The sequence below is a fragment of the Schistocerca cancellata genome, chromosome 1 (genome assembly GCF_023864275.1).
Source record: "Schistocerca cancellata isolate TAMUIC-IGC-003103 chromosome 1, iqSchCanc2.1, whole genome shotgun sequence".
NCBI classification, from domain to species: domain Eukaryota; kingdom Metazoa; phylum Arthropoda; class Insecta; order Orthoptera; family Acrididae; genus Schistocerca; species Schistocerca cancellata.
In genome coordinates, this window is record NC_064626.1 from 94,729,794 (window position 1) to 94,753,536 (window position 23,743).

A 23,743-nucleotide genomic window follows, 5' to 3' on the forward strand; every position below is an offset into this window, starting at 1 on the left:
GGGGTCAGGGATTTTCTCTGCCTCGTGATGGCTGGGTGTTGTGTGCTGTCCTTAGGATAGTTAGGTTTAAGTAGTTCTAAGTTCTAGGGGACTGATGACCATAGATGTTAAGTCCCTTAGTGCTCAGAGCCATTTGAACCATTTTTTTTTGTCCTTACCGTAAGTTAGTTTGAGTAGTGTGTAAGTTTAGGGACAGATGATCTCAGAAGTTTGGTTCCATAGGAGCTTCCCACAAATTTCGCCGTGAGGGGTAGCCGCGCGGTCTGAGACGCCTCGCCACGGTTCGCACAGTTCCTCCCGTCGGATGTTCGAGTCGTCCGCTGGGCATGGGTGTGTGTGCTGTCCTTAGCGTGAGTTAGTTTAAGTTAGATTAAGTAGTGTGTAAGCCTATAGACCGATGACCTCAGCAGTTTGTTCCCATTGGAACTTACCACAAAATTTCCAAAATTACCACTGCATTGTACAGCCTTCATGAAGAGTCAGATGAAACTATGTTCCACATAGTTGGTGGTTCGGAATTTTTGTAGATTCCAAGTTGTTCGGTAGGAAAGAAGATTAAACTCTGAAGCTGTTTTATTGAAAATTTACTTTGTGGCTCTATGCGGATAGAGATTAAGTTTCGCAAAACGTGTAAAGGTTAGTCAGCCACTGATAATAATGCTGTTAATTAAAAACAAATATCGCCGTTACCGGTTTCGAATCGACGGGTTCACCGTCAGACGGCTTCTCATGTTTATAATGCCATTCAGTTTTAGCTGAACACGATACGATGACCGTTCTTGGTTGTGGCGAAAGTTTCTATGTTTCACCACAGTCAAAAACATCCAACAAGTCGTGTTATTCGTAATTACAGACTTGTACAGCCATCTTTGATGAGCGCATCGACTCGAAACCGGTAACGGCAGTATTTGCTTTTAATAAACAGCGTAGTTGCCAGTGGCTGTCAACTCTTTTTTGCTTTTGTAAATATTAATCTGTAGATTAGCCTTTAATGTCCTGTCGACGTCGAAGTCAGCAGAAACGAAGCACAAGCTCCGTTTGAGTAAGGATGCAGAAATTCGGGAGTCTCCATTTCGCTAGGAATCGTCCCAGCATTCGCCTAAAGATATTCAGGCAAACTAAGAAAACCGAAACCTGAATGGCCTGTCGGTGATTTGAACCGTGTTCCTTCAGAATGTGAGTTCACTGTGTGACCACTACGCCACCTCGCCTGGTAAAGAGACGTTTGACCTCCCAGCTGAGCTTCTGAATGAGACGCTTGTGGTGTTTGGCAACAGCCTGCTAAGAGGAGAGCGGCGTTCACGGCGCCTACGTCACAGTCCGTTGCGTCACCGTTCACAAAGCAGTCGGTGATGCCGGTGAGGTGACGTCGCCCCCTTCCCAGAGTTGCCCCCCTTTCCCTTTTCCGCCTGCCTACGCGAATCCAGAGCTAATTGCGTTCGACAGCAGGTACCCGCCAGTGTTCGGTGGCCCGCAGGCTACACTGTACCGCTGCGTTTAGTCTCGTCGTCTTTACAGACGCACCGCCGTCGGCGTGTGCTCGCGAGGCCACTGCTCTGTTATCCACTGTGTAGGCCACAGCGGGTTTCCTTCCGCCAGCCGCTATCGCGTCCGGATTCCCTCACCGGCAGCTGCAGAGAGTAAGCGCAGCGAACGCAGACGCCGAGGTGCGCGTGGATTTCATCACCACAGCGGGTCAGTGTGCCGCCACATGTGCGGTGTTGTGATCTAGGGGTCCGCGGTAACTCTGTTTGGGACTGGAGGCGGAATATATTCCCAGTTGTTGAACGACTCGCAGAACGTACTGGAAAAATGCACGACGCGAAGCGCAATGGTTATGTTATTCTGGAGGACGACCCGATCGTGCTGGAGCTGCAGAGAAAACTGGACGAAGTGCAACTGGAGATACGTCACCAGGTGAGTACACTAAACTGGGAGGGTTTTACTGGTGTTCTCCACAGATTTACTGCCCATCAGACAACAACATTGCCGCGCGGGATTAGCCAAGCAGTGATGGATTGTGCGGCTGGACCCGGCGGAGGTTCGAGTCCTCCCTGGGGCATGGGTGTGTGTGTTTCGTCTTAGGTTAACTTAGGTTATGTAGTGTGTAACCTTAGGGACTGATGACCTTAGCAGTTAAGTCCCATAAGATTTCACACACACACACACACACACACACACACACACACACACACACACACACACATATCAGTCCCCTAGACTTAGAACTACTTAAACCTAACTAACCTAAGGACATCGCACACATCCATGCCCGAAGCAGGGTTCGAACCTGCGACCGCAGCAGCAACGCGGTTCGGGACTGATGCGCTTAGAACCGATCGGCCACAAAGGCCGGCTACAATTTATGATGGTGGATACTTTCTACTAGTAGTAGTAATTCCATTTCCTGTTCCACTAGCAAAATGGGGTAAAATCAGTGCTGTGTGCCTCTGTACGAGATCGAATGTACCTAATTTGGCTCTTAGGGCAAGATGAATTTTGCAGTTAGTAGAATCTTTTTGCAATCTCTCTCAAATGCCAATCCTCTAAACTTACACAATACGTTTTTTTGCTGTGTTCAGCTGCTTTTATAAATCGTAGAAATGACATTGTAGTGGACTGACAAGACAGCCAGTCCACAGTGACGGGTAACCGAAAGGCACGCGTTTACTCACGCCGGCTGGCGTTAGGTCTGAAACAGGATACGTAATGAATGCTATAAAGAAAAGTACGTAGCTGCTGGAATACTTAACTTTAATCCATCATTTGTATACAGCGTTCTTGATGATACAAGTGAGACTCTCTCTAGAAATGGTTAATGGCGCCTTGCTAGGTCGTAGCCATGGACTTAGCTGAAGGCTATTCTAACTGTCTCTCGGCAAATGAGAGAAAGGCGTCGTCAGTGTAGTCGCTAGCAAAGTCGTCGTACAACTGGGACGAGTCCTAGTACGTCTCTCTAGACCTGCCGTGTGGTGGCGCTCGGTCTGCAATTACTGACAGTGGCAACACGCGGGTCCGACATGTACTAATGGACCGCGGTCGATTTAAAGCTACCACCTAGCAAGTGTGGTGTCTGGCGGTGACACCACAGACATCATGTGCAACAGGTAAATGACACTCCATCCATCTACGCGGCGTGTTTTCTAAGTAGGTCCGTTTTGTTGTAGACACTAGTAGTTAACGTCCATATCGCAACGAGCGCGTGCGTCGTGTACCGGCACGCCTCGGGAACGACTGTGCTCAGTTTCAGCTCTGTAGCTAACCTGTACGGTTCTGTTCTGTGCTTTCAAAATGTTTAAGACTATCAATTCGCCCGCCGCGTGTGAGGTTCGTTCAGTCATACGGTTTTTGTGAGCAAGGAACCTGTCTGCTGCAAAAGTTCATCGACAGATTTGCGAAGTTTACTGCGATACTGTTATGAGTGAAAGCAAAGTGCGTAGGTGGGTACGAGAGTTCAAAGCTGGTCGTTACAACGTCCATGACGAGGAGCGTTGCAGTCGCCCTTCTTTGATTACAGACGATTTGGTGGCTTCAGTTGAAGCGAGGATTCGTGAGAACAGGCGCTTCACAATAACAGGTCTCTCAAACGAAATTCGTGACCTGTCCAGATCAGTGCTTTACAACATTGTTTCTGAACGCCTAAAGTTTAGGAAACTGTGCTCCCGTTGGGTCCCAAAACTCCTAACAGAAGACCACAAAAACCAAAGGTTTGAGTGTGCGATGAAGTTCTTCACTCGTTATCACGAAGGAGGTGACGGCTTCTTGAGTCAGATCGTAACTGGAGACGAAACATGGGTTTCGCATATCACGCCCGAATCGAAGCAACAGAGCATGGAATGGAGACACACACACTCGCCTGTAAAGGTAAAGGCCAAACAGACTCTGTGCCAGCGCAAAATGATGGCGTCAGTGTTTTGGGATAGGCATGGTGTTTTGTTGGTCGACTTCGTGCACAGAGAAACCACTATCAATGCATAGGCACACTACGAAACGCTGAGAAAGCTACGCAGAGCGATTGAAAACAAAAGACGCGTCCTGCTGACAAAGGGAGTTGTCGGTCTCCATGACAATGCGAGACCTCACAATGCAGGTCAGATCCTCGATTTATTGGACAGATTTGGCTGGGAAGTTTTAGACCACCCACCCTACACTCGTGATCTTGCGCCGAGCGATTACATCTGCTCCTCCACCTCAAACAACACCTCACTGGCAACCGTTACAATGATGATGACGACGACGTGAAAACGGCAATGAACTCTTGGTTATCGGAGCAGGCGGCAAGTTTTTATTAAGAGGGTATTTTAAAATTGTTTGAGAGGTATGATACGTGTTGCAACAAACTTGGAAACTATGTCGAGAAATAGAGTGAAGTATGTAATTTCTGAAAATAAATTTACTTTTTGTGTATTTATATTTAAACGGACCTTACTTAAAAAACACGCCTCGTATTAAGCCCCGTTCACACCTGTGTGCCTTGCTGGTAGTCGCCTTGCGGCTGTAGCTTGCCCAACATGGAGCTAGAGGCGCCCGATGTGAACATAAGTGTGAATGGAATCAAATGGTTCAAATGGCTCTGAGCACTATGGGACTTAACATCTACGGTCATCAGTCCCCTAGAACTTAAAAAAATGGTTCAAATGGTTCTGAGCACTATGTGACTTAACATCTCGCTTCCCACGCCCGGGTTCCCGGGTTCGATTCCCGGCGGGGTCAGGGATTTTCTCTGCCTCGTGATGGCTGGGTGTTGTGTGCTGTCCTTAGGTTAGTTAGGTTTAAGTAGTTCTAAGTTCTAGCGGACTTATGACCACAGCAGTTGAGTCCCATAGTGCTCAGAGCCATTTGAACCATTTTTGAACTTAACATCTGTGGTCATCAGTCCCCTAGAACTTAGAACTACTTAAACCTAACTAACCTAGAGACATCATACACATCCATGCCCGAGGCAGGATTCGAACCTGCGACTGTAGCGGTCGCTCGGTTCCAGACTGTAGCGCCTAGAACCGCACGGCCACTTCGGCCGGGGCACCTTTAGTCGACCACCAGGTAGTGACTGGGCTTTGGTCGACTTACTGTGAGTCAGTGTGTGATCGGGATTGATGGCACACTCATGTTCAGGAAAAAAAAAACCGCTCCTTGAACGACTAGATAATGGACGTTCATATTCACAGGACACGAACATTAGTTGTTCCGCAGAAACCATGTCGGCCCGAGAGTTCAAGGTCAACACGGATATCGTGGCGCAACATCTCAGCAACCGGTAAAATGTGCCTGCGACTCTCATTGTCGCTGTAAGCCAGCATGAGAGAATGTGACGTGTGCATCCGGGAATTTGCTGCTCGTGTGGGACGAAGTGTTTCGGCTGTGCAACGAGTGTGTGCAGAATGGTTCACGGAAGACCGTTGAACACGACGAGATGGGTCATGTCGCACCACCCAGATCATCCCCTGATAAGATCGACATCTCATCCGAATGGTATTGCAGGACAGATCTGCATCCTCCTCAGTTCTGGCGCAACAAAAAGTGGTTCAAATGGCTCTAAGCACTATGGGACTTAACATCTGAGGTCATCAGTCCCCTGGACTTAGAACTACTTAAACCTAACATACATACCCTAGGCAGGATTCGAACATGCGACCGTAGCAGCAGCGCGGTGCCGGACTGAAGCGCCTAGAACCGCTCTGTCACAGCGGCCGGCTCTGACGCAACAATTCAACAGTGTAACACATCGTACACTATCAGGGGTGAACGTCCTTCGCCGTTTATTATGGCATGGGTTCCATACGCATCGTCCACTTATCCACCTTATTACACTACCGTCTGCTACTGCTGTACCATAACCTTAAAGCTGGAAGTAGGTTATGTAATCAAACTATTTTATTAAAGCATTTATGGTACAACGCAACAGAGCCGTGTTACCCCCTGAGAGGAATTTTGCTAGGTTGACCGTGTTGTTCCTAACGGAGGTGGCTTATCGGAAATGAAAGTCAGAATTACGTAAATATTTGAATAGTAACAAACAAAATTTTGTCTAGCTATACTGTTTATAGAATAAGGGAAACGGTCGCCAGCCTAATTAGGCAAGAGAAACATTAACGTTCTCGTTTAAGAAAGTAGGTATAAGTAACTATAACGGACACACACAAACTAGACTTAGCCACACGCGAGTTTTAAGATTGAAGCTAACAGTTAGAGCAGCACAAACTATTTGCAAAATTATAACATATACCGAAACACACTATTACTTTCAGGGCTTACACAGTGTGAATGGTCTTTATAACATTACTATTAATATGCACTTCTAATACACAAGAGAGACAAACACTTAGCAATCATGAACATAGTTTTCTACTATTGCAGTTTCCCACTTTTACTACAGCGAAACACAGTGTTGACAAAATTGCAAGAAACTGACTCACCTTTTAGTATTTACTACAGACAACCATGTGATCATTTACGTTATAAGCCTCAGTCTTAAGAACTTTTAATTTTGAAGTTGGCAACAGTACTTTAATAAGCAGTTTTAATAGGAACATTTTCAGCAAACAACATTTACTTTAACTCACTCTCTTGCCATATTAACTTTAACTTTCTTTTTACTATGCTGAAGAGGCATTAATGAGCAAAATACTGGGCTTTAATGTTCTTTTAGTAAGGACACTCGGATACCACTTTAGCTCAAACGGAGAGGAACCTGAGAGATGTTATGATGAGGAGAAAAATTAGGGTAGGTACATAAATTCAGATATAAATTACCTTATATTTGAGCACACTAACACATCCATTAAACTAATCCTTCACTGTACACCATTGTAGTATTCCGATGTAATGATTGCGCAATGTGGTGGCAACTGCATGTTGTTAGGTGGAATTGCAGGTAGAATTGCTGGACTCTGTCATTTCTTGGTGGCGATGATTAATACAAATTCCAAAATAGTTCCAGCTATTTATCCATCCATCCGAGGCATTGGAAAGTAGCAGAAAAAGCCTCCCTCGGATCCATCACAATATGCCTCTGTTACTTGGCAGTCCCCGACTCGTAGCTCGTCTCCGACTCGTAGCTCGTCCCCGACTGACTATCAGTTCCACCTTTCCTACCTAGGCCAACCACAATTTGCGCGCGCTACACAGTTCCGTTCCTGAGGGGAACCACACTACCTCTTACATACAAATTAACTAAGAACCCTAAGTGAAGGTCAGCAGTTTACATAACAGCAAACAAACACATTAAATAAAACAGAACATTTTCACATATTGACACTTCTACAAAAAATTATTCACACAAAATTACAATCATATACAGTAAGTTTTGTCCCCTCCAAATGGGACAAAGAATTTAAATAACAGATACACTACATTGCATAGGATCAAATCATGACATCAAAGTTTTAACAAAGAAAGGAGTATGCAGTTTTGTGTTATCTATTCAATCAAAGACATTTACAGGAGCTTAACGTTGTAATATTAAATGAAACAAGCAAAATAATTCAGTAGAGTACTAGAGTTATGGTGTTACAACCTGTCTTTCACGAATGTGCAGAAACGTGCTAGACGGCAGTGGTGTATGAAACGTCACTGGGATCAAGAATGGCATCAGATAGCGTTTTCGGACGAATACAGTTTCTGCGTATTTGAAAATGATGGCCGTATTTTCGTTCGCCACAGACGGGGGGAGCGGCGTCATAGTGACCGCATTCGCACATGACACGGCTCCAACTCAAGGCCTTATGCTGTGGGCTGCTGTTGGGTACAACCACAGATCACAGCTGCTGCCTGTCTGGGGCGTTGTGACCTACGTGAATGACATCCTGTGACCCGTAGGCATACCCTTTCTGCACAATAGCGCAGACGCCACTTTCAGCAAGGCAATACACGACCACATGTTGCTGCACGGAAACGTGCCTTCTTGGAGTCAGAGGATGTTAGCTGGTCCGAACACGGGGCTCACAACCCGAACCACACGCCACTGTCAAGCACTAATGAAGGACTGGGTCCCTTACTTCGATTGCACATAGTTCATTAAGGTCAATCCAACACATTTATTTCAAATAACATAAATGAAGTTACATTTTAATCTGTCTGACATTAAACAGGAATTTTAAAACAAAATTCAATATCCGCTGATTTAGTGCGTGAAGCGCGAGTTAAGCCAATAACCAGATAAACTAAACAATTCCCCGTAATTCAAAAGAAAGAGAAAAACAAAATTGAATCAAATATCCAAAAAACCTTACAATACTACTCAAAAGAATACACTGAAGTGGGGAGCAGTCATTCACCCGACGAAACACTTTAAAATGAGTTCAATAACACAGCTGCGTGCCACAGAAAACTGCAAGACATTAAATACACATCATTTGACGAATAACAAATATTAACATTACACTACTCCTGTTTGAACTGCAGTGTCCCAAAGAAACAGACGCTTATTCTGAAAGAACACTTTTTTTTATATGTATAAATTACAGCATTATGGAGCTCCAAAAGATGTCCAATCGACCTCCCCACCCTTTTTCAGTTGAGGCACAAATCTTTCCCCTTTCTAGGCGGAGGCTGAAAGCAGTTACAGACAGGGGGTCGGCACCCACAAATAACACAGGCTAAAAGTCAGGCTGGGAGCACATCTACGAGAACTTGTTCACACTATGCTCACCACGAACTGTAGACATTCCGGCCGAACATCCGCTTGCGGTGGCTGCCAGAAGGACGAAGCAACCAACAGGCCCACGCCGTGCTTCTCACACAGGCACCTCGATTTGTACAAACATCTAGGCCAACACCAACTCCGGACTCCCCTCTCACTGCGAGGCTTGGCGCAGTTTATATGAAATGCCTTCCAGGCAACGAGTAACCGCCGCAGGAGTTTCACGATTAGCAAACAGCCCCAGCGTAACAGACATCACACATGTGCTTACGCCCGAACCACAACTCCGCCAGTCTCAACGGCCGTTCCAAACCGACTGCCTCTCGCCGTTCCGCGCGCCCCCGCCGATAATGCAAAGATCCTCATGCCCGGGGACGCGCCAAAGATAACAAGCCGACCGCTGATGATCGACCAATGATCTGGCTCAGTTAGCCTTTTGGTCAGACCCACCAGATCACCAGACTTGTCGCCAAACGAAAATTTATGGGATGTAGTGAAACGACGGGTGCAGCGCTGTGGACAAATGCCAACCACCACAGATGAACTTTGGAACGAGTGAATGCAGCGTGGATTCCTATACCACAGGAAGCCTTTCGCGCCTCATACGCCTCGATGCCATCACGCATGGAACAAGTTATCAGGGTCCCTGGCGTACCTTGTGCTTACTAGGCAACAGGACACATGCTGAACCGAGGTGACTGGAATGCTAATCGTTTCTGAAGAACAAATTAAAGTACGTGTCCTGTGAATATGAACTTCCTACCTACAGTCGTTCAAGGTGTTCTGTTCTTTGTTTTTCTCTCAACATGAGTGTATATGCACAAGTCACCTGAAAGTTTTGACTCTGCGATGAGTTTTCCTCAATCACCACTGTACTTGTTTTCCGTAACCTCACCGCCTGTTGCGGATAACGGCCAAGTGCGTTACATCGTTGTTGAGTAGGACTTGTGCAGGAGTAAATATTATTTATAAACGTTATATTGTTGACATAGCGTTTTTTATGTATATAACTCTTGCTGCTAACAAAAATTGTGCTGGATAGTGGTCTTTGTCCAAAACCGGTCGCAGAATGAAGGACAAATTGAGCAGCAACTCGAAGTGTTACATGGATGTCATTTTTACATCTATTTATTCAACAGCGATTCCGAAAAGATCCTTATCTTCCCTCAAAAATGGTTCAAATGGCTCTGAGCACTATGGGACAACTTCTGAGGTCATCAGTCCCCTAGAACTTAGAACTACTTAAACCTAACTAACCTAAGGACATCACACACATCCATGCCCGAGGCAGGATTCGAACCTGCGACCGTAGCGGTCGCGCGGTTCCAGACTGTAGCGCCTAGAACCGCTCGGCCACTCCGGCCGGCTATCTTCCCTCCAAAGAATCTCAGGTAACCGAGTATTTCTGTATGAGGAACAAAAGCGTTCTGCGTGCGGTGCGCGATGTTTTGGTGGACCCTCTCAATAAACAGTAATCGACCATTCGCTTTCTTTGGATAGCGCCTCATGTTCTCTTTCGGTTTCATGTCGTTTCGCAATGTCACACGTTGGTGAGTAATCGAGGAGACTTAGTCAGGCAGCATACGTACCATTATTAATGTATTCAAACGTTACAGGAGTGATTCTCCTACCCGTCCGTATTAACCTACATTTACCCACATTTAAAACAAACAGCCATATACCTCACGAAATAGAAAATCTGTCCAAGTGATCTTGAATCCCCCATACAGTCACACAACGACGACACTGTCCCTCACACAACAGCGCCATCAGTAGAACAGTCTCAGGTTGCTCCCTACCCTATCCGACACACCATTTACGTACGAGGAGAACATGCCTGGTCCTACCACACTGGACGTCCAAGATAACGCAATAGGCTCCATCACTCAAAATCTGCTCAAACCAGTCACAGATTTGAGGACTTAATCCCTATGTTGGAACCTTTGTTGTCTACAATGTGGTACCGTGCGGAAAGCTTTCTGGAAATCTAGGAATGTACAGTCTACCTGTTAACCTACGTTCGCAGTTCGCAGGACATCGTTTGTGAATAGGGCAAGCGTTGGTTCGCATGAGCGGTGCTTTCAAAATACGTGTTGATTTGTGGACAGAATCATCTCTCTCTCTCTCTCTCTCTCTCTGTCTCTCTCTCTCTATCTATCTGTCTCAAAGGAACTCATTACATTAGAGCTTAGAATGTGATCAAGGATCTTGCAGCAGTCCTATGTTTGGGATATTCGCGCATTTTTTGCTATTTTATGTACTGAAGCAACTTACACATTTTTCCAACCCCTTCAGACTGTTAGCTGTACTAGAAATTCACGATAAATAGAGACTATGTAAAACTCAGCTGATATGCTATGAGAGCCTGACGCCTATTGTTTTTCATGTGGTTTGGTTGTTTTTCAACACCAGAGATGCATATTTCTAAGTCATCCATATGAGAGTTTGTGAGGGGATCGAAGAATGGTAACTTCCTGCGTGAATGGTCTTCTAAGTGCGATGCTTAAGACTCCATTTTTATTTTGCTGTCTTCTATTGCTACACCAACCTAGTTGACGAGTTCTATCCTCTTATACATTCTTCAGAATTTTGTAAGACTCATGGAAAGCTATTTCGCTAACATTCGCGAACACATAGCTCAGCTTTAGACGTACGATTTTTTGTTAACTTTTATTTGGCGACATTACTGCCGTCTTCTCTCAAATATGAGTGCAACAATTTCCGCTTCCTGAGCATTTTTCAAATTTTGTCATTAAATTGCAGTGGTTAGTTCCAATCTTCACTCGATTTACACTCATGCTCATAAATTAAGGATAATTGCAGAATGTGGTGTCACACAACGTGGCACTACACAAAACTGGCGCATAGGCACATAGGGAACACACACGACACAGATCTGTAAGTCCACGGTATTGGTGATAAATTGAGAAAACCGTCCCAAAACACATGTGCTACAAAACGCCACTGTTTCCTGCGCATGTACCCCGACATCAGTATGGGATATGATCACCATGCACACGTACACAGGCCGCACAACGGGTTGGCATACTCTGGATCAGGTAGTCTAGCAGGTCCGCCGCACGTGGTCTTGCGGTAGCGTTCTCGCTTCCCGAGCACGGGGTCCCGGGTTCGATTCCCGGCGGGGTCAGGGATTTTCACCTGCCTCGAGATGACTGGGTGTTTGTGTTGTCCTCATCATTTCATCATCATCCAGGAAAGTGGCGAAATTGGACTGAGCAAAGATTGGGTAATTGTACGGGCGCTGATAACCACGCAGTTGAGCGCTCCACAAACCAAACATCATCCCAGGTAGTCTAGCAGCTGCTACGGTACAGCCTCCTATTTTTGCACCAGCTCCTGAAGTGTCGTAGGGGTTTGAAGACGTGCAGCGATACGTCGACCGAGAGCATCCCAGATGTGCTCGATGGGGTTTAGGTCTGGAGAACAGGCAGGCCACTCCATTCGCCTGATGTTTTCTGTTTCAAGGTACTGCTCCACGATGGCAGCTCGGTGGGGCCATGCGCTATCATCCATCAAGAGGAAGGTGGGACCCACTGCACCCCTGAAAAGGCCGACATACTGGTGCAAAATGACGTCCCGATACACCTGACCTCTTATAGTTTCTCTGTCAAAGACATGCAGGGGTGTACGTGCACCAATCGTAATCCCACCCCACACCATCAAACCACGACCTCCATACAGGCCCCTTTCAAGTAAATTAAGGGGTTGGTATCTGGTTCCTGGTTCACGCCAGATGAAAACCCGCCGAGAATCACTGTTCAGACTATACCCGGACATAACCTGGGACGACTGTTCCAGTGACATGTACTATGCTCTTGACACCGGGCTTTACGGGGTCTTCTGTGACCAGGGGTCAGTGGAATGCACCTTGCAGTTCTCTGGGCGAATAACCCATGTTTGTCCAGTCGTCTGTAGACTGTGTGTCCGGAGACAACTGTTCCAGTGGCTGCGGTAAGGTCCCGAGCAATGCTACCTGCAGTACTCCGTGGCCGTCTGCGTGCGCTGATAGTGAAATATCGGTCTTCTTGTCGTGTTGTACTCAGTGGACGTCCCGTACTGTAGCGCCTGGACACGTTCTCTGTCTGTCATGATCTTGAGATAACACTTTGTGGCACACGGAGGGCCCGTGCTACGATCTACTGTGTTTGACCAGCCTCCAGTCGCCCTGGTATTCTACCCCTCATAACGTCACCAAAATGTGTTCTTTGAACCATTTTCAACATACAGTCACCATTAGCACGTCTGAAGACGTCTGCACACTTACTCGCTGCACCGTACTCTGACATGCACCAACAGAACTCAGCGTATGTGGACTGCTGCCAGCGCCACCGTGGGACGACCGCAGGTCAGATGCACCGCTTGGTCATACACCGAGGTGATTTAAAGCCGCAAACCGCCCACCATGTATCAGCATTATCCTTAATTTATGAGCATAAGTGTAGTTGACACATATGCGGAGACCAATACATATTAGGGACCTCATTTTAAATATTACTCGCAATGCGTCTACGTCCGCCGCATTGGAATTAAATGATGTTCTGAGCATATCCATTGTGGATGACTAACTGCGACTGTGATTTAAATTGGCGATTTGATAAGATTTATTCAACCGTTAATAAGTTTTCGAGACACTACAGGCTCACCATCAGATGGAGGTGTTACAACAGCATTATGCTGTTGACCGAGTGTAGCTAGATGCAGTACTGACGCTTAGTGCATTGCCTAGTGTTATGCATATCAAATCTCTTCCTATAATATACATTATTAAGCTATGTACACAAATATACACGGTATTTAGCTGCACTTGGTTTTACATTGATTCACAGAAAGTGAATAAGTTAAATACTGTGTGTATTTGTGTACATAGTTTAATAATGTACGCTATAGGAATAGATGTGGTATGGATTCCGCAAGGCTACGTATTATGTGACCATTTTGGCTGGTCGTGTGCATCACACGGTACAGTGTTTGTTCCGCAATAGTGATACAGTGTTACAAGACGACGGGGCCTCCGTTCACACATCGTCCAGGACTGGTTTTGTGAACACAAGGATAAACTGTCGCTTCCGCATTGGGCACGACAGTCTCCAGATCTGAACATTATTGAGCCTTTGTGGCAGCTTTGGAGAGAAGGGTGCGCGAACGCTATCCACCCCCCCCCCCCAATTATCATTTCCAGAACTTGTGTTACTGTTTTGTAGGAGGAGTGGTACAAGAGTCCCTTGAAAATCGTAGAGGACTTGTATTTACCCATTCTGAGACGACTGGAAGCTGTTTCAAATGCTACCGGGTGTCGTATACCGTATTAGGCTTCGTAGTGTGTTACGTGTTTCTTGTGTTTCCATATATACACTCCTGGAAATTGAAATAAGAACACCGTGAATTCATTGTCCCAGGAAGGGGAAACTTTATTGACACATTCCTGGGGTCAGATACATCACATGATCACACTGACAGAACCACAGGCACATAGACACAGGCAACAGAGCATGCACAATGTCGGCACTAGTACAGTGTATATCCACCTTTCGCAGCAATGCAGGCTGCTATTCTCCCATGGAGACGATCGTAGAGATGCTGGATGTAGTCCTGTGGAACGGCTTGCCATGCCATTTCCACCTGGCGCCTCAGTTGGACCAGCGTTCGTGCTGGACGTGCAGACCGCGTGAGACGACACTTCATCCAGTCCCAAACATGCTCAATGGGGGACAGATCCGGAGATCTTGCTGGCCAGGGTAGTTGACTTACACCTTCTAGAGCACGTTGGGTGGCACGGGATACATGCGGACGTGCATTGTCCTGTTGGAACAGCAAGTTCCCTTGCCGGTCTAGGAATGGTAGAACGATGGGTTCGATGACGGTTTGGATGTACCGTGCACTATTCAGTGTCCCCTCAACGATCACCAGTGGTGTACGGCCGGTGTAGGAGATCGCTCCCCACACCATGATGCCGGGTGTTGGCCCTGTGTGCCTCGGTCGTATGCAGTCCTGATTGTGGCGCTCACCTGCACGGCGCCAAACACGCATACGACCATCATTGTCACCAAGGCAGAAGCGACTCTCATCGCTGAAGACGACACGTCTCCATTCGTCCCTCCATTCACGCCTGTCGCGACACCACTGGAGGCGGGCTGCACGATGTTGGGGTGTGAGCGGAAGACGGCCTAACGGTGTGCGGGACCGTAGCCCAGCTTCATGGAGACGGTGGCGAATGGTCCTCGCCGATACCCCAGGAGCAACAGTGTCCCTAATTTGCTGGGAAGTGGCGGTGCGGTCCCCTACGGCACTGCGTAGGATCCTACGGTCTTGGCGTGCATCCGTGCGTCGCTGCGGTCCGGTCCCAGGTCGACGGGCACGTGCACCTTCCGCCGACCACTGGCGACAACATCGATGTACTGTGGAGACCTCACGCCCCACGTGTTGAGCAATTTGGCGGTACGTCCACCCGGCCTCCCGCATGCCCACTATACGCCCTCGCTCAAAGTCCGTCAACTGCACATACGGTTCACATCCACGCTGTCGCGGCATGCTACCAGTGTTAAAGACTGCGATGGAGCTCCGTATGCCACGGAAACTGGCTGACACTGACGGCGGCGGTGCACAAATGCTGCGCAGCTAGCGCCATTCGACGGCCAACACCGCGGTTCCTGGTGTGTCCGCTGTGCCGTGCGTGTGATCATTGCTTGTACAGCCCTCTCGCAGTGTCCGGAGCAAGTATGGTGGGTCTGACACACCGGTGTCAATGTGTTCTTTTTTCCATTTCCAGGAGTGTATTTTTGACCACCTCCTGCAGAATGTTAACCACTGCTAGTCTGCTCTGCCGAGCATAGAAACTCTCCTTGCCTTTCGGATGAATTTATTGACTCTGTTAACCATCGTGACTGTAATAACAACGTTGTCTTTAGCGCCTTCCTGTTTACGGACAGTCTGATTTTGGGATACAGCCCTGCTGTCAATAGTAGAGCAGCACAGACAGCGGTGGAGGACGCCAGGCCCAGGCCCGGCTCGCTGAAGGTAACGACCTATCCCGCAGCCATAAATACGTCAGAGGCTTGCAGCTTCCAGCGTCGCCCACGGCAGGTTGACACCGCCGGCTGCCGTGGGCGGCTCCCAGACCAGCCACTTCAGCGGCCCGTGGGCGGCGCCGACACAGCTAAGCACGCAGCTCCTCGCCGTTCTCCCGTTACAATCGTCGCCATGCAACCACAGCGGATCACTGCACGTGCCACGAGCTATCTAGTATGCCTGTTTTATCTACATCTACACTCCGCAAACCACTTTACGGTTCAAGTGGCTCTAAGCACTATGGTACATCTTCTGAGGTCATGAGTCCCCTAGACATTAGAATACCTAAACCTAACTAACCTAAGGACATCGCACATATCCATGCCCGAGGCAGGATTCGAACATACGACCGTAGCAGCAGCGCAGTTCCGGACCGAAGCGCCTAGAGCCGCTCGGCCACAGCCAAACCACTTTACGATGTGTGGTGGAACGTAGTTCTGGTACTACTATGTGTTTCCCTCCCTCTTGTCCCCATCCACTGAAAGAATGATTGTTTGTAAATTTCCGTATTAGCTAATTTCTCGATTTTTTTCGTTGTGGTCATACACAGCGTCCTAGCGGTATAAGTGAGTGTATACTGTGATCATAGATACCTTAACATGTACCCACTTCAGTGTGTTGTTTTATTTTTCTCTGTGTGTAACAATCTTCCCGCAACCACGTGACATTCTTTCCTACTTGATGTTTTCTGCGCGGCCGTACATCTACCATTGAGTGGAGTACACCTGTCAGTATAGACTAACCGATTTGCGTCCACATCTACACTTAACACCTGACCCCTACCCACGGGAAACTATCTTGCCACATACATGTGGCAGTAGTAACAACCCCAAAAAAATACTAATCTTAATAACTGTAATTATGATATTCAACGACAGCATCTGTGGCGTCTGGGTCGGGAACAGACAGCTGTACAGTTAGCCAGTCAGCATTCAGTCCCTATCCGCATTCCCTATTTTGTTGACACCCATCATATTTGAAAGTTCTGTTGTGTTTTACGTGCGCGAAACTACGAATGACTGATTTTTGTGGTATTCTGTTTCTGTGGCAACGGCCTTGCCGCAATGGATACACCGGTTCACGTCATATCACCAAAGTTAAGCGCTGTTGGTTGTGGCCGGCACTTGGATGGGTGACCGTCCGGACGGGCATGCGCTGCTGCCATTTTTCGGGTTGCACTCAGCCCCATGATGCCAATTGAGGAGCTACTCGACCGAATAGTAGCCGCTCCGGTCACAGAAAACCGTCATAACGACTGGGAGAGCGGTGTGCTGACCACTCGCCCCTCCTATCCGCATCCTCAACTGAGGATGACACGGCGGTCGATGGGGCACTTGTGGCCTGGAGACGGGGTGCCTGTGTGTGTTCTGTGAGTGAGTTTTCTTATAATGGCTGAAACACACCAAATGATTAACAGACAGGAAAAGGACCTTATTTTTAAAGAGCAGTCGTTCTTCGAACGTGAGGCAGATTTAGGCGAACCGGTCCGCACGGTGCAGAAACGTAGCTGTCGTCTATGCACTTTGAGTCGAGTTGACAACGCAGCATTCCTTGTGAGTTGCGCGCCCAGAGGCCATTATCGCTGTCGCCAACTAGAGTCTGAAAACACGTAAATACTGATGTAATGTTGTTCGGTAGACCGTCCTCAGTTACCAACTAAAATATCTGTAACTAACACCCTGAATATGTTGAAAGTAGACTAGCTCTGGCGAAAAGGCATTCCTGGCCATGAGAAGTTTACTAATATCAAAGATAGGTCTTAACGTCAGGAAAAAATTTCTGAGAGTGTACGTCTAGAACACAGCATTGTAGGGTAGTGGGACATGGACTGTGGGACCAGAAGAGAAGAGAATCAAAGCCTTTGAGATGTGGCGTTGCGGAATGAACATTAGATGAATTGATAATGTAGGGAATGAGGAGGTTCTCCGCAGAAACTGCGAGGAAAGTAACACGTGGGAAACTCTGACAAGAAGAAGGGACAGGATGGTAGGTCATCTGTTAAGATATCGGGGGATAACCTCCATGGTACTAGAGGGAGCTGTAGAGGGTAAAAACCTTTAGAAGAAGACAGAGATCGGAATGCATTCAGCAAGTAATTGAAGACGTAGGTTGCAAGTACTACTCTGAGATGAAGAGGTTTGCACAGGAGAGGAATTCGTGGCGGGCTGCATAAAACCAGTCAGAAAACTGATGACTCAAAAAAATGTGGAAGGGTGTAATATCTCATTCGACTCTCCCCAGACCGCACTCTGCCGGAATTTCAGTAGTAAATGTTTGTTGTAGCATTTGCCACTGGTGTGTGATGACTATCTCGATAACATTTTCGCGCCGACTAAACGATCCCGTGACGAAACGCACCGCTCTTCGTTGGATATGGTCTACCTGTTAGTGCACCCCAAAGGTACCAGATAGATGTGCAGTACTTAAGACCGGTCGAACAAATGTTTTGTGAGTCACTTTTACGTGGATGAACTACATTTCTTAGCGGTTCTTCGTTGTATCGATATGTACAAATTAACAGGGACAGTAAAACGTAAAGAATAACCAGTTAACCCAGCAGTGACAGCACCGCACAAGGCCGCGCTTAACTGCTGGCGCCACGCAGCAGCACGGCTAAGCAACTGCTGCTGGAGTACCGGTTATTCAAAATGGTTCAAATGGCTCTGAGCACTATGGGACTTAACATCTTAGGACATCACTCCCTTAGACTTAGAACTACTTAAACATAAGGACATCACATGCCGGAGGCAGGATTCGAACCTGCGACCGTAGCAGCAGCGCGGTACCGGACTGAAGCGCCTAGAACCGCTCGGTCACAGCTGCCGGCGTTCTGGTTATTCTTCGTGTTTCACTGTCCCTGTTAATTTCTACATATCGATACAACGAATACCACACGAGACTAATTTGGGACCACCCAATCGAACGGGCATGTAAAATTCTGATTTAAAAATCATTTTGTTTGTAGTGGGAAGACAACGCCTTCTGTTGACAGTGGGCGTCGTATGAGAGACATGACGAGCAGTAATTGTCTAGCTTGACTGCAGTTTTTTCTTCTTTTGTTTATTTAGTCACCAGTCTTCTGATTGGTTTGATGCGGCCCGCCACGAATTCCTCTTCTGTACAAACCTTTTCATCTCAGAGTAGCACTTGCAGCCTACGCCCACAATCATTTGCTGGATGTACCCGATTTTTCTCTTCCTCTACAGTTCTTACCATCTACAGCTCCCTCTAGTACGACGGAATTTATTCCCTGATGTCCTAACAGATGTCTTATCATCATGTCCCTGCTTCTTGTCAGTTATTTTTCCATGTATTCCTTGCCTCACCGATTCTACGGAGAACCTGCTCATTCCTTACAATATCAGTGCACATACCTTTCAACATTCTTCTGTAGTGCTACATCACAAAGGCTTAGATTCTAGTCCCGAGTGTGCCTGCGTGGTCTCAGGCGCCTTGCCATGGTTCGCTCGCCTCCCCCACGTCGGAGGTTCGAGTTCTCCCTCGGGCATGGGTGTGTGTGTGTTGTCCTTAGCGTAAGTTAGTTTAAGTTAGATTACGTAGTGTGTAGGCCTAGCGACCGATGACCTCAGCAGTTTGGTTCCATAGGAACTTACCACAGATTTCCAAATTTTGCTTAGATTCTCTTCTTTTGCGGTTTTCCCATAGTCCACGTCTCACTATCTGCTATGGTTCAAACGTACACAATAAATACACATTCTTAGCGAGAGCAGGCATTGCTTGCAGGGAAAACAGTTGAAATTAACCTTCTCAGGACTTCCACAAATTGCACTTAGTATGTTTCATCGACTGGTTCCGCTCTTTAATTTAACTGCCAACTGCCGTACTTTAAACTGCAAATTCCAGAGTTTCTGATGATCCTCTTCTTAAAAAAAAGAGCGAAACCGGTCAATAAAACATACTAAGTGCAGCTTGTGGTTGTCCTCAAAAACTTGAGTACACAGCCGTTCCCGAGACACAACAAACCGCTGCTGAACCAACGAACATGCGACATGGCATATACACTAAGAGAGGGGTCCAGCACCAACCAAATGCCAGCGATCCGATGTTACTGCCAACAAACCGAACCGCAACCAAGAACAACCGCTCCGTTGGTTCCGATTTTCCGCCAGTAAACACTAAGCAAATGTCGGCCAACGAAGCCGGTTGGCTGTCGTTCGTCGGCCTTCACTGGCCTAGTGTGTTCGCAGCAGCAAGCTTGACAGGCATACCTGATTAAGCAGTTTGAGCAGGCATTCGGACTGTACAAGCAGCTTTTCGGTTCTCGATCACGCAAACTTCTTCCTCAAATTAGGGCCTATGTTTGATATTAGTAGACTCCTCTTGGCCAGGAATGCCCTTTTTGTCGGTGCTAGTCTGCTTTGAATTTAACGTCTTTTATTCTTTTTAACACATGCTAGCAGTTTCGACACCGCATGGTGTCATCTTCGGGCCCCGAACGTAACGTGCCATCCACAAGCGTTTTCATGTGCAACGAACAGAATCGTACGCTGCGGGACAAAATTAACTTGTTTCCGTACTTTCCGTGGCAATAATAAGCCCAGCATGGTCAGACCACGAAGACTGCCTCACAACTAACGCTTGCTTGTACAAGCCTGCGCTCTGACCTTACAATCGCTCAAGCAAATGCGCACAGGTAAGTTTGCACAAGCTTGCGTGATCGAGAACTGTGAAGCTACTTTAACAGTCCGAATGCTTGCTCAAAATGCTTAATCAGGTATGCCTGTCAAGCTTGCTGCTGCGAACACACAAGGCCAGTGAAGGCCAACGAACGACAGCCAACGGCTTCGTTGGCCGAGATTTGCTTAGTGTTTACTGGCGGCAAATCGGAACCAACGGAGCGGTTGTTCTTGGTTGCGGTTCGGTTTGTTGGCGGTAACATCGGATCGCTGGACCCCTCTCTTAGTGTAGATGCTGTGTCGAATGTTTGTTCTTTCAGCAGTGGTTTGTTGTCTCTCGGGAACGGCTGTCTATTGAAGATTTTCAGGACAACTACAAGTTGCACTTAGTATGTTTTATTGACCGGTTTCGCTCTTTAGTTTAACAAAAGCGTCATCAAAAACTGTGGTCTGTTTATAGGGCCTTGCGGACTGCGATTATAAAAACAAACTGAAAAGACTAGACGCTTGAGGGAAATAACTCAGCTATTAGAAAGTGATATACTCGATGTGAAAAAGAAAATTGTGTCTTTATTGACGTCTTTTCGCCGTGAACGACAAAGAGAAACAACCAAAATTGTGAGTGACAATAACTTTCTGCTGCAGTAACAGCTCTCCTAAAAGAGGTGTTATCTGTGAAAGTTTTAGGGGCTACACTGTTCAATAACAATACGAAATCTGTAGCTTTCATTACGGAAAAAATTACGAAATAGCCAATTCAGCTTTAAGGTAAAAATTAATTTTGCCCCACAATAGTGCTTTGTTCCTTTTTAAAAGAACAGTCGTTCAACAGCGTCGTTTATTCTTCTTCTTCTTTTTCTGATGATCAACTTGGAAGTTCCATGCGGCTTTTCGCGGATGATGCTATAGTATACAGAGAAGTTGCAGCATTATAAAATTGCAGCGAAATGCAGGAGGATCTGCAGCGGATAGGCACTTGGTGCAGGGAGTGGCAACTGACCCTTAACATAGGCAAATGTAATTTATTGCGAATACATAGAAAGAAGGATCCTTTACTGCATGATTATATGATTTCGGAACAAACACTGGTAGCAGCTACTTCTGTAAAATATCTGGGAGTATACGTGCGGAACGATTTGAAGTGGAATGATCATATAAAATTAACTGTTGATAAGGCGGGTGCCAGGTTGGGATTCATTGGGAGAGTCCTTAGAAAATGTAGTGTATCAACAAAGGAGGTGGCTTACAAAACACCCGTTCGACCTATACTTGAGTATTGCTCATGAGTGTGGGATCCGTACCAGGTCGGGTTGACAGAGGAGATAGAGAAGATCCAAAGAAGAGCGGCGCGTTTCGTCACAGGGTTATTTGGTAAGCGTGACAGCGTTACGGAGATGTTTAGCAAACTCAGGTGGCAGACTCTACAAGAGAGGCGCTCTGCATCGCGGTGTAGCTTGCTCGCCAGGTTTCGAGAGTGTGCGTTTCTGGATGAAGTATTTGATATATTGCTTCCCCCTACTTATACCTCCCGAGGAGATCACGAATGTAAAATTAGAGAGATTCGAGCGCGCACGGAGGCTTTCCGGCAGTCGTTCTTCCCGCGAACCATACGCGACTGGAACAGAAAAGGGAGGTAATGACAGTGGCACGTAAAGTGCCCTCCACCACACACCGTTGGGTGGCTTGCGGAGTATAAATGTAGATGTAGATGAACTTCATGCAGTAAAATAAAAGCCGCACATGCGACGCGTGCTGAATCCTCTTCTTTCCTCATAGCATAGGCCAGCGAAATTATAATAAAAACGCTATTTTGCAACAATAACCAAACTGGAGCAATGTTGGCAAGTTATCAGAGCCAACTGCGATTCCACATGGCCTAATCCCCGGGCCCCAAGCCTTTCGTTTGATGTGGATGAGAAGCGGAACGCCAGTGCGTTGGCTACCGACGTTCGGCCAAATCCAGTCTCTGTCGTTCGTTGGATCTCCGTTGGCCTGGTGTATACGCGCCTTTACGCGAAACTGACGCCTGTGTTACGAATGCAACATCCGCACCCCGTACTGCTAGCCGGTAACTGCGAGCAGCTGGTCTCCGAAAAAGCTGTCCACCTGTGACACGGCCGCAGGGTGCGAAACTGCGACCCTATTGGGCCCCGTGCAGCTGTGATTTCCGGCACGTGCCAGCAGCTGCCCTGTGAGGGGATGCAGCTCCCCCGGCGTCCTTTGACTGCCGCCGACAGCTGGCGTTCCTGTTTTCTCGCCAGCAGCAACAGGCAGCCTGACACCCCTGTCAGCGTCAGCACCACCTGGCGGCAGATGCAACGCAGCGCCCCTGCTTGCAGCGTGGCAGCACGGCGCGTCCATCGCAGAACTGCTCGCGCTGATGTGTCATCTGCGGAAGTAGTACTTACTGCGCTTCCCGTGTGTGTTCGCCGACTTGAGCCCCGTAACTACTGCATCACGGAGTAGCCACTTTCATGCAAGCACACCTGGAGTAAGTGAGGCAAACACCTCAGATCCAGAAACACTGCACTAGCCAGACTAGCTATACTAGCCAGACTAGCTTTACTAGCTAGCTACCTTCTAGCTAGACCTGTAAAACTATCGTAGTCAACCGTAGATTACCATAAGTAAGCGCAAACTAGGGTAGTTTTCCTAGTAGATTTGGTCAATTAATGTCGTACCCACGTTAGCTGTAAGTTAAGTGTGTTGCATACCTTTCAGGCATTACCTCATCACGATCTTTTTCTTCACGTAAGCGATCAGTGCCTTACTAGATTCCCCAAAAAACCGAAAGCGGTGAAAGTCTAGAAGCTGAGTGAGGATAGATAAAGGGCCAAGTAGCATACGGAATATTTTTGTTCAACATACACTACTGGCCCTTAAAATTGCTACACCAAGAAGAAATGCAGATGATAAATGGCTATTCATTGGACCTATGTATTATACTAGAACTCTCATGTGATTACATTTTCACGCAATTTGGGTGCATAGATCCTGAGAAATCAGTACCCAGAACAACCACCTCCGGCTGTAATAACGGCCTTGATACGCCTGGGCATTGAGTCAAACAGAACTTGGATGGCGTGTACAGGTACAGCTGCCCATGAAACTTCAACACGATACCACAGTTCATCAAGAGTAGTGACTGGCGTATTGTGACGAGCCAGTTGCTCGGCCACCATTGACCAGACGTTTTCAGTTGGTGAGAGATCTGGAGAATTTGCTGGCCAGGGCAGCAATCGAACATTTTCTGTATCCAGAAAGGCCCGTACAGGATCTGCAACATGCGGTCGTGCATTATTCTGCTGAAATGCAGGGTTTCGCAGGAATCGAATGAAGGGTACAGCCACGGCTCGTACTACATCCGAAATGTAACGTC

The 23,743-nt window shown here is 47.2% G+C and overlaps 1 protein-coding gene across 1 annotated transcript in view; it reads left to right on the forward strand.

Annotated features, from left to right (window-relative positions):
• The first annotated feature begins 1,691 nt into the window (after positions 1–1,691).
• LOC126166217 (rhotekin-like) overlaps positions 1,692–23,743 on the forward strand; it is a 512,066-nt gene continuing 490,014 nt past the window's right edge. Inside the window, exon 1 of the mRNA XM_049920385.1 lies at positions 1,692–1,917. Coding sequence (XP_049776342.1) covers positions 1,813–1,917 — 105 coding nt within the window. The 5' untranslated portion in view covers positions 1,692–1,812. The remainder of the gene's footprint in view (positions 1,918–23,743) is intronic.